The 10,748-nt window shown below is 38.7% G+C and overlaps 1 protein-coding gene across 1 annotated transcript; it reads left to right on the top strand.

The window, feature by feature from the left end:
• Positions 1-1,383: 1,383 nt before the first annotated feature.
• Positions 1,384-4,347, top strand: LOC129924395 (uncharacterized). Its single transcript, XM_056018611.1, has one exon. The coding sequence runs from the start codon at positions 1,384-1,386 to the stop codon at positions 4,345-4,347; it is 2,964 nt and encodes a 987-aa protein (XP_055874586.1).
• Positions 4,348-10,748: the final 6,401 nt, after the last annotated feature.

The raw sequence follows: 10,748 nt of genomic DNA on the forward strand, positions 1-10,748 counted from the left end.
GAACGAGAGCAGAGAGAAAAGTCAGAAACGTCAACCAACACTTCAGTAACACAAAGTAAAGTGCTGGACAAAAATCTAAAAACAATGACTGAGAATGAAGATTTAATGTACTACCTCGAACTTTTCGAAACAACTGCAGTTGCTAGTGGTATCCCCAAAACTAAGTGGCCTCTACTACTAACACATAAGCTAAACGACAAACTGAGAATGTTCATGATACAAATGAGACACATTCACAGCACAGACTACGACTACGTCAAGCATGAGTTATTGAAACAAGCTGAGATGACAGAAGAAGCTTGTCGCACAAGGTGGCACGAGTTACGTCCCAAGTCAGATGACATAAAGGAGTTTTATGTAAATCTTCAAAGAACTTTTGAAAATTGGATCAACGCAGCGCAAACTCCTATGACAGTTGAAGGTATTATCGACCTAATCATGAGGGATCGAATCTACAGCATTCTGTCAGAAGAAGCATTGAAGGACATCATCCTAAGAAAACCAACTACAGCCAAGGAGACACTTGATTGCATAGACCAATTTAAAGATGCAAACAAAGGGGCGTCTGAAATTGTAAAAAAAATCCAAAAGGTCACCATTAAAGATACCCCTTACGTAGTTGCCGCATCCTCCGGCCCCTTTGCTGGTCAGAGAACAAACCCCGAGGCTAATGTGTTCTGTTATAGGTGCAGAAAGACAGGCCATCTGTCTTATGATTGTAGATCGAGACAAATCAACGACCAGTACTACTACACATCCGGTAGAAATAGATGGGCCCAAAACCAGAACCAACAGACACGTCCAAGATATTATCAATCACAGGGAAGTAGGTCTCCATCGCCCCCCGCAGCTCAATACTCATCAGAATACAGAAGACAATACCAATCACAACAACATAGAAGAGGAAGGCATTCCCCAACTGAAACAACACAACAACCGTACATGCAAGATCATAGAGCACAACACCAGCCGCAAGAAAATAGGTCCCCATCACCACAAGCTCGTAGAAATTGACTATATGTAGTTCAGAGGTGCAACTCTGACCACGTAGACTGTGAACACTGTAGGGGTATGTTAGATGAAACTAATGTATATTTCGCTTGCCAAAGTGGTTTTATAAATTTGGCTGAAAATAAAAACACGCTAAGACAGAAATCTGTGGGCAAACTAAATATAGAGTCGGGGTTACTAGATGATAAGGTCGTTTCTATCCTCAGGGACACAGGTTGTAGTATTATTGGAGTTAGAAAGAGTCTAGTAAGAGAAGATCAAACTATTAAAGGTCATTATACATTAAAACTAGTAGACGGACAAACTTTTAAATATCCTCTAGCCTATATAAATTTAAATACTCCTTATATCAGAGGTACATACGTAGCAGCAATGTTTGAAGATCCCGTAGCAGATGTCATAATTGGTAATGTTGATGAAGCAAAGAAAGTGCATAGTATTAATGCAGTAACAAGAGCCATGACTAATACTAGCATGACTCATTCAGAATCCCCAAATAATAATACCCTGTTGGATTTAGAAAGGTACACTACCACATGTGAAGACTTCAAATTAGAACAGGAACAAGATCCTTCGTTGAGACAACCATGGAGTAAAGCTAATGATAATACATTGGATGTCAAGAGAAAAGGAACAGCATCCTTCCTAATTAAAAACGGACTCCTTTACAGGGAATTTCAATATCAGGGTCAGCCTGATTTGATACAACAACAACTCGTTGTCCCACTTTCTAAACGCAAAGTAGTACTAGAGATTGCACATTCATCTCCTCTAGCGGGGCATATGTCTATCAATAAGACAAAAACAAGAATATTTTCAAACTTCTTTTGGCCAGGGGCCGATAAAGATATAAAACAATTTGTGAGATCATGCCCCGTCTGTCAAAAGGCTCGCCCACCCGGAAAGTGCGGTAGAGCAGAACTAGGAGTTATGAATGTTGTTACAACTCCATTCGCAAAAATAGCCATTGACATCGTCGGACCATTAGAACTGACAGACAGAAAAAATATGTATATCTTAACACTGGTAGATATGGCTACCAGATGGCCAGAAGCGATTCCTTTACCTAACGTAAACACCTCTACTGTTATTGAAGCCCTCAGTAATATCTTTGCTAGAATCGGATTCCCAGAACACATCCTGAGTGACAATGGGCCGCAGTTTAAGTCTGAACTGTATGAACAGGTGTGCCGGTTCTTCCACATAAAAGTTGTAAAGTCTACACCATATCACCCGAGCTCTAACGGAAGGGTTGAAAGACTAAATGGGTCTCTAAAGAATATGCTGATTAAAGTGGCAGAGAAGGACCCTAGAAATTGGGACAGATTTATAAACGCTACCCTTTTTGCTTATAGAGAAATTCCAAACGCCACCACAGGTGTATCTCCTTATGAAATGGTCTACGGCAGAAAAGTAAGGGGACCTATGTCTATTATTAAGAACTTGTTCACAAATGAATTTATAGAACGGGAAACGAGAAATGTATACGAATATCTCCTTGACTTGAAAAATCGCCTTGGCACAACATTAAGAGTCGCTCTTTCCAATGACACCAAACATACGAAGGAGTACAAAAAATATTACGACAAGCACAGTACTAAGAAAATAATTTTAGAAGGAGACTTTGTTCTTGTACTAAAACCACACAGACAAAATAAACTGTCCATGTATTGGGACGGACCGTACAAAGTAGAGAGGAAAAATTCCAACCTGAATTACACCATTAGGAAAGGAAACAAACTAAAAGTGTACCACATAAACAGATTAGCAAAATACCACGATAGGTCAGACGAAGTTAGTGAAAACAAACAGGACCAATTAATAACAGCCTGCATCGCAGCTGTCATCAATGACGCAGAGGAAGATCAAGATGGACAAAAATTGGATAACGGGTTAGAAAATTTACCTACTTTTGAAGTCACCGAAAATATTGGTCTGCAGCATGTTAAAATTAACAAGGAACTTAACGATTCGCAACACAATAATATAGTTCAGGTTATAAAACAATTTCAAGAAATAATAACAGACATCCCCGGAAAGGCTAAAGTTAAAGAGTTCAGAATAGAAGTCACGTCAGACAAGCCTATCAACCTAAAGCCATATACGGTCCCTATCCATATGAGGGAAAATTTAGATAAGGAAATAGAAAATATGTTAAAATTTGACATAATAGAAGAATCAGAGTCACCATATGCGTCTCCCGTCGTGCTAATTAAGAAAAAGGATTCATCGCTAAGGTTATGCGTAGACTATAGGCGGTTAAACGCAATCACTAGGTTCGATGCCGAAGTAATTCCAGACCCAGAAGATTTGTTTGTTCAAGTACACAAGGCTAAATACTTCACAAAGGTTGATTTAACGAAAGGATTTTGGCAGCTGCCCATAGAGGAAAGTAGCCGTAAATATACTGCTTTTAAGGTCCCTAATGGACACTTTCAGTTTAAATACGTCCCCTTCGGTCTTGCTAACAGTCCAAGTTTTTTTAATAGAACGATTCGTAATGTCTTACAAGGATTATCAAATGTTATTTTCTATTTTGATGACATACTTATTTATAATGATGACTGGGAAAGCCATTTGATGTCCGTACAGCAAGTAATGACTAGACTTAGGGATTATGGACTTACAGTTAAACCAGAGAAATTGGAGCTGGGATTCTTTAAAATCACCTTTTTGGGTCATGTTGTTGGCGGGGGTAAAATGGAACCAGACCCCAAAAATCTGGAAAGGATTATGGGCCTTAGGCCCCCCACAAATAAGAAAGAAGTTAGATCCATTTTAGGCATAGCTAGTTATTACAGTAAGTTCATTCCATCTTTCGCTGATATTGTATTTCCCCTCACCCAATTGCTGAGAAAGGGAACGCCCACGAGGGTCACCTGGAGTCCCGAGTGCGACTTGGCATTGAAGAAGATTCAGTCTTGCCTGTCCTCTTCCCCTATTTTAATACTACCAAACCCTAACAAACCTTTTATTATTCAAACAGATGCATCCGACAAGGGAATAGCTTGTTGCTTGTTACAGCAGGTGGACGGCATCCTTCACCCTATAAAGTACCTGAGCAGAAAGCTCTTGCCTAGAGAGCGGCATTATGCCATCATTGAGCGGGAATGTTTGGCGATCGTCTGGAGTGTCCAACGTCTAGACAGGTATCTCTGTGGAACTAAGTTCACTATTCAGTGCGACCACAGACCATTGTCTTACTTGAAGTCTTGTAAATTTCAAAATAATCGAATCTGCCGTTGGTCTCTTATGCTTCAAAACTTCAATTTTGATATTGTACACATTGAAGGCCGCAATAATTTCCTAGCAGACACTCTGTCAAGACTAACCTAGCAATTTTATTTACATAGTGGTGTTAGTTATAACTGTTAGCATTTTTTTTTTTTTTGTGTTTTTTTTTTCTTTTGACTATAAGGAACCGTTGAAGCCACTTAAACTAGAAGAGATGTTTTCTTTTTCTTTCTTTTTCCTCTCCTTCCAGACATTCATTGTTATAGACGTGTAATGCGTCATTTATCTTCCTATTTCAAACTACTTGTAAGTCTCAAGACCAGTAAGCCTATGTCAAATTGTAATTTTGCTGCCATTGCCGCAAGTTCATTTATGTTCATTTATGTTCCTTTACTTAATGTACATTGTGTCATTCTTATCAATTATTGCTCTACCTAGGCATAATTTTTTTTCTCTGTCAGAGTAATATAGGCTACTTTGCATATATGTCAATGCACTTTGATGCATATATGTGTTTATATACACAATAGACATTACTATTCTACTGTAAGGGTTTTAGTCTATTTGAATACATTTATATATGTGTGTGTATTTTTGAACCTATATGCGTAATATCGGTATATGTGTATGTATATATAAATATATTTCAATGACTGTTATTTGACATAATAACAGTCATATCGTGAGAGGGGGGATGTCAGGGGCAGGTATGGCGAGAGTGATTGTGTTATTTCTTTGTACTATTTAAGTATGAAAGAGTTATATCCCTTTGTTTATTTCTCCTCTTCTCTTCCCCCCCCCCCCCAGGCATGAATGTGAACAGTATACACGTGATGTTTTTGAATGGTAGTTTTTCCGCTGGTTGATAGAGTCGATTGGTAGTTCGTTAGTTGTATTATGTTCCTGGACTGGTGTTTTGTGTATTTAATATTTACTGAGGTTGATATCATTTTTTTGTGCTCAATCAGATACTATCAGATACTATTAAAGTATTACTTGTGTTATTCATATATATTTGGAGTCGGAGTTTGTTTGTGATAATTATTCGTATTAAGTAACCCCCTAATGAGCCAAGTCGAGAAACACACCAACCAAGTCCAGCCAAGCAGAAGTGAACCCTGACAAAAAGTGAGAATTCAAGTAGAACAGATGAGGATAGAGGCTGGTATAAGCGTGCCCACCGAAGGAAACAGCAACAATAGCGCCAACATAGAAAGCCATAGTAGCGCCGCATGGATGAAGAAGAAAATCCAACCTTTTGCGGAAGACAAGGACGACATCGGCGACTATCTGAAACGCTTTGAAATTAAACTTGCAAAGTTTAATGTTCAGGAGAAGGAGTGGTCCGAAATCTTGTTGGACTTCGTACATGGGAAAGCCCTCACGATTTGCCAAAACCATGACCACTCCATGCAAAACAGCTATCAGGTGCTAAAGAAGGAACTGCTAAACGCATACGGGCACAACGCGGAAACATTCCGAAAGAAGTATTACGAAAACACTCCATCCAGCCAAGTTGATCCGCAGACAACCATCAACTCAGAGAAGGACTTCTTCACTAAATGGCTCGCATTCGAGAATGTAGAGAACACCTACGAGGGGTTGAAGAACTTTATTCTGATTGATAACTTTATCAATAAGTGCGACCCTCAGCTGCAGTCTTTTGTAAAAGAAAGAAACCCTAAGGTAATTGAAGACTTGGTAGAAATTATTAGGATCTTTAAGAATGCTTACCCAAACAACCCGCTTTCAGTTAGCGACCATAAAAAAGTCATTGACCTGGTAAATTATGTAAAGAGAAATGATGTTAGTGATAGGGATTATGGTAGGAGAAATGATAGGTCCAGGGAACGTGGGAACAATGGTCGGGATAGTTATGAAGGCTTAAATGATAGACCTTGGGAAAATGAAAACAATGGCAGGGAAAGTTATGATAGGAGAGTAGATAGACCTAAAGCGGGTGATAGAAACCTTAGGGATGTTACATGTTTTAACTGTCAGGAAAAGGGACACATGGCATACCAATGTAGGAAACATAGAGGGAATGGAGCTGGCAATGGGAATACACAGGATAATAGTGGCACTAGTGATAGGAGAGGTAATCAAGGAAACCGTAGACAAGAGAGGGATAATCGGCCACCGGATAGGGTTAATTTTGTAAGGAGTATCCAAGACAGGGATCGTGATAGCGGACATAGTGAACCAGATGAAGAAATTAATTACGTTGATTGTGGGGAAGATAGATTTAAACTATATCCAGGCATGATAAATAATAAACAGGTAAATGTGATCCGAGACACAGCTAGCAGTACACTCGCGGTTCGAGGGGGATTAGTGAAATCTAAGGATTATTTAGGCTATACCAAATCAGTCAGATTGGCAGACGGCGCAGTTAAGAGATTCGAAGCGTGCAAAGTGTTCCTTCGATCTCCATTATACACAGGGTATTGCGAAGGGGTAGCCATGCCGAGGTTATCTAGAGATGTTTTACTTGGAAATGTAGCAGGTGTCAGCGCCGCTTCTGACAAACAGGTTAGAAGTTGGAAAAGCAGGTATGGCAACATGAGGCGAAATAAACCTAGAAATGACAGAATTTGTTTTAACTGCCATAAACATGGGCACATCGCTAAAGACTGTTGGAGTAGGGCAGAACAGTCTGAGCAGAAGATTGCGAGTTCGGATAGGAGGCGCAGGTCTATATCCGATAGTGATGATAGAAGAGATGACTGTGGTAGCGGTAATCGCAAGTCATACAGAGGTAGAAGGCCACAAGCGGGCTATAGTGGTGTAAGAAGAGATGTTAACTCCAGTTGGAGAGAACAAATGCATGAGTCGTGTAGATAGCCTGTGAAACATAGCACTATGAGACCGTAGTGTGTAAATAAGTTGGATTTTATTTAAATTGTTTATTCTTAATTAATTGACCTAACTAGTAGTCATCACTAGACGGGTATTAGGTTGTGTTAAGGTATCTTTGAATAGGATATTTAGGTTATAATGTATATGCGATTGCGTTATTATTAGATTAGCTCATGTTGGTTATTGATTTCGGGTAGTATGTATGAATTGTATGTAAGTTTGTATGAATAGAAAGGGCATTTATAAGGCGACGATGAAGTGATATCAAGGAAAAGTAAGTTTTATAATTTATTCTTTGTATTTGATCATGATCATACATCAGTAAAGAGTTAGGTCGTGTGGGGACAAGTAAGTGGAGAGAGGAAATAAAATACACTTGTAAATGCCCGAAAGAACGTTAGGTGTATAGTGGGAGAACGAGCATTGATAAATGTCAATTTGTCATATTAGGTAAATTGTCTGTCCTGACGTGTGAGGGAAAGCGGTGTAACCTCTGGAACGTAATGTTATGATGTATAGATAGACACACCTATAGTGTCAGCGCAAACGAACTATGTCTGCGGTCACCTATGGCACATCACATTGGACAGTATCAGTTAGTGACACTTGAGGGAAATAGGTGTTCAGAGGAACTTGATTGTGGACACAGGAAGAGAAGTTGAAACCGCAATCAAGACTCAAGTTGTGTTGTCTTTTATGTTTCCCTACATGTTGGCCCTGGCACATTGTAAGACTAAGACAGTAGATTAAAAAATTGACAGGCAATTTTTTTTAGCGGGAGGGGGAGGAGTTGTTATGACATGATTAGGAAGTAGTTAGGAATTAGTTATTTGTTTCGGGAATAGGGTAAAGTTTTAATTAGCGACAAGTGACGTGACAGATCTTTTAAAAATAAGAACGCTCTAAACGACGCTAGAAGGAGGACGCTTATTGTAAAGTAGTAGACTTGAGTACGACATTATTGACATCGGACGATTCCCTTTTGAGTATTAAACGTATTGTTAGAACAACATATCAGCGTCGACTACATATTTGATTGTTTCGGCCTTTCGCCGGTGTTACTGAAGTGTTGAGTTCAGCGTTACCTACAGTCAGATCTACACTAGACAGATTGTCAAGAATCAACACCGCGCAGAGGTCTTAACACTATCTATCAATCTATCTATCTATCTATCTATCTATCTATCTATTTATCTATCTATCTATCTATCTATCTATCTATCTATCTATCTATCTATCTATCTATCTATCTATCAATCAATCAATCAATCAATCAATCAATCAATCAATCAATCAATCAATCAATCAATCTATCTATCTATCTATCTATCTATCTATCTATCTATCTATCTATCTATATTTCTATCTTTCTATGCATGGAACTTTATATCTATCTATCTAACACAAATTGTTTTCATTTGCAAGTAACTGTGTACATAAAGGGAAATAATGTTATATCTTGTTTTTGTAATGGCTTATGAAAAAACGTTTATTTCAAATGTCACCTCGAATGTTTTCTTGTTTATATTTAGATATGTCTACATTAAGTACTTAATATGAGTAGATTAAAACTTTCTACAAAAACATTACCTTTTTTCAAAAATTAAATTCATTAATTAAATATTGAGATGAGTTTGATTACAGAAATAATAGCTGCCAATTTATGTTAGTAGAGGTAATGTAATAGTCCAACATTACTCCTTCATACTAACTAACCTATATATTCTTTTCTGAATTACATGTTTAAACATGTATTCATTCCACGCTTTACCATTATTATTTATTAATCTAAATATTTTTTTTGTTATTTTAGTTACATACTTATCGAGTATTTTAAAAATGACTTTGAATTGGCCTGCAAATATATGGGTGCCAGAAGAGGGTTACTCGCCAGAGACAATTTTAAACATCGATTTAGTGTTAATATTTTCTGCGCCATGAGCACCGCGGTAAGTTTTATAGTCTTCTCCTTTTTCTCTATCGTATTTACAGTTGCTGTTTTGTTGGTAGTATGAAATATTACGTAACATGTACATTCATCTAAAATGTGTATGTTGTAAGAAAGACAGGCAAACATCAAGGAGGAATAGAATTAGATGTATCGTAACGAGTTGATATAGATGTAAGCTAATCACAGTTAAAGCTCCACTGCCCCGCAAATGAACAACCAAAAAACCCACGCTAACGTCAACCAGTAAGACTATTACAAGCAAATCAACAGGACATTATGGTAGCTACAACGTAAGTGATCCCAATTATAGCTTTCCTAAACACATTTTGAGCCAATTAAGAACCTGACACTAATATGCTTTTAAGACTGGCGATCCTGAGTTTGTGACCTGAAAAACTACCGTTTCAGAGGGCGTGATGAGGACACAGTGTAATAATCTCCGTTTAGGAAAAAAAGTATGAAAAACTAAAGTAACATAACTAAATCATCTCAGCGTATTCAACGCCACTTCAGAGAAAGGAACAAAAATCATGCACATATGAAGGCAGCGAGACGCGGTGGCTGAGTGGTAAAGCGCTTGGCTTCCAACCAGGGGTCCCGGGTTCAAAGACTGAAATTTTTTATTTCAGGATCATTGAGCGCTTCAGAGTCCATCAAACTCTAATTGGTTTCTAACATTAGATGTGGAAAAGTAATGACGGTTAGTCATTGTGATGTCCACATGGTACCTACGTTAACAGTAGGCCAATAAAACAATTGACATTTACATCATCCTCCCTATAGATCACAAGGTTCGAAAGGGGAAACTTTACTTTGTATATGTAGACATCCCAATGGTTAGTATTGATGTTCACTGATTTGATGTCTCGTTTTATTACATCATGGGGGTGGGTGCGACCAGTTTTTCTTGAGCCAGTCGCGAGTTGTCCGTAGAGGATGACTTTCGGAATGCGTTTGTCTTCCACCCGGCGAACATGTCCAAGCCAGCGCAGGCGGCGTTGTCTGAGGGCTGTAAAGATCTTGGGAATACCTTTTCGTGCAAGGATCTCAGTATTGCACACTTTTTCTTTCCATGTGATTTTCAAGATCCTACAAAGACATCGCAAATGGAATGAGTTTTCTCTCTTGCTTTGCGTAGGTGGTCCATGATTCACTGCCATACAGCAGTGTACTCATAACACATGCCTTGTAGACTTCCATTTTGGTCACTGTAGTGAGTTTTTTTGTTTTCCCAAACTTTTGACCTGATTCTAGCGAAGGTCGAGGCAGACTTCCCTATGCGTTTTTTTAATCTCCTCTTCTAGAGACAGGTGATCTTGAATTGTGGATCCCAGATAGCAGAATTCATTTACGACATCCAGCTTGTTACCGTCTATGAGGATGGAGGGTGGTGCTGTAGCAGGTGGTCTCAAAACATTTGTTTTCTTCATGCTAATAGTTAAGCCATAGCTCTAGACAGCACCAGATGGAGAGAGACAGTGACCAAGAAAGCTATAGACAGCAAAAGAACATGGGCCTCAGCTCTGGAAGAAAAACGGGCAATGCGAAAATTGGCTTGCTCCTCTACCACTGAAACGAAAACCACTTAACCTGCGATATTTGTGGACCGAAGTGTCTCTCCAAAATAGGGTATCAAAGCCACATGAGAAAGTGTACGAGATGAACCATAGTCGTTCTACGACTGAATGAGGCC

The sequence above is a fragment of the Biomphalaria glabrata genome, chromosome 2 (genome assembly GCF_947242115.1).
Source record: "Biomphalaria glabrata chromosome 2, xgBioGlab47.1, whole genome shotgun sequence".
Classification (NCBI taxonomy): Eukaryota; Metazoa; Mollusca; class Gastropoda; family Planorbidae; genus Biomphalaria; species Biomphalaria glabrata.

What these genes read in the sequence shown, in the direction of transcription:
- LOC129924395 (XM_056018611.1), top strand. Translation starts at nt 1,384, where the DNA reads ATGTTTGAAGATCCCGTAGCAGATGTCATAATTGGTAATGTTGATGAA.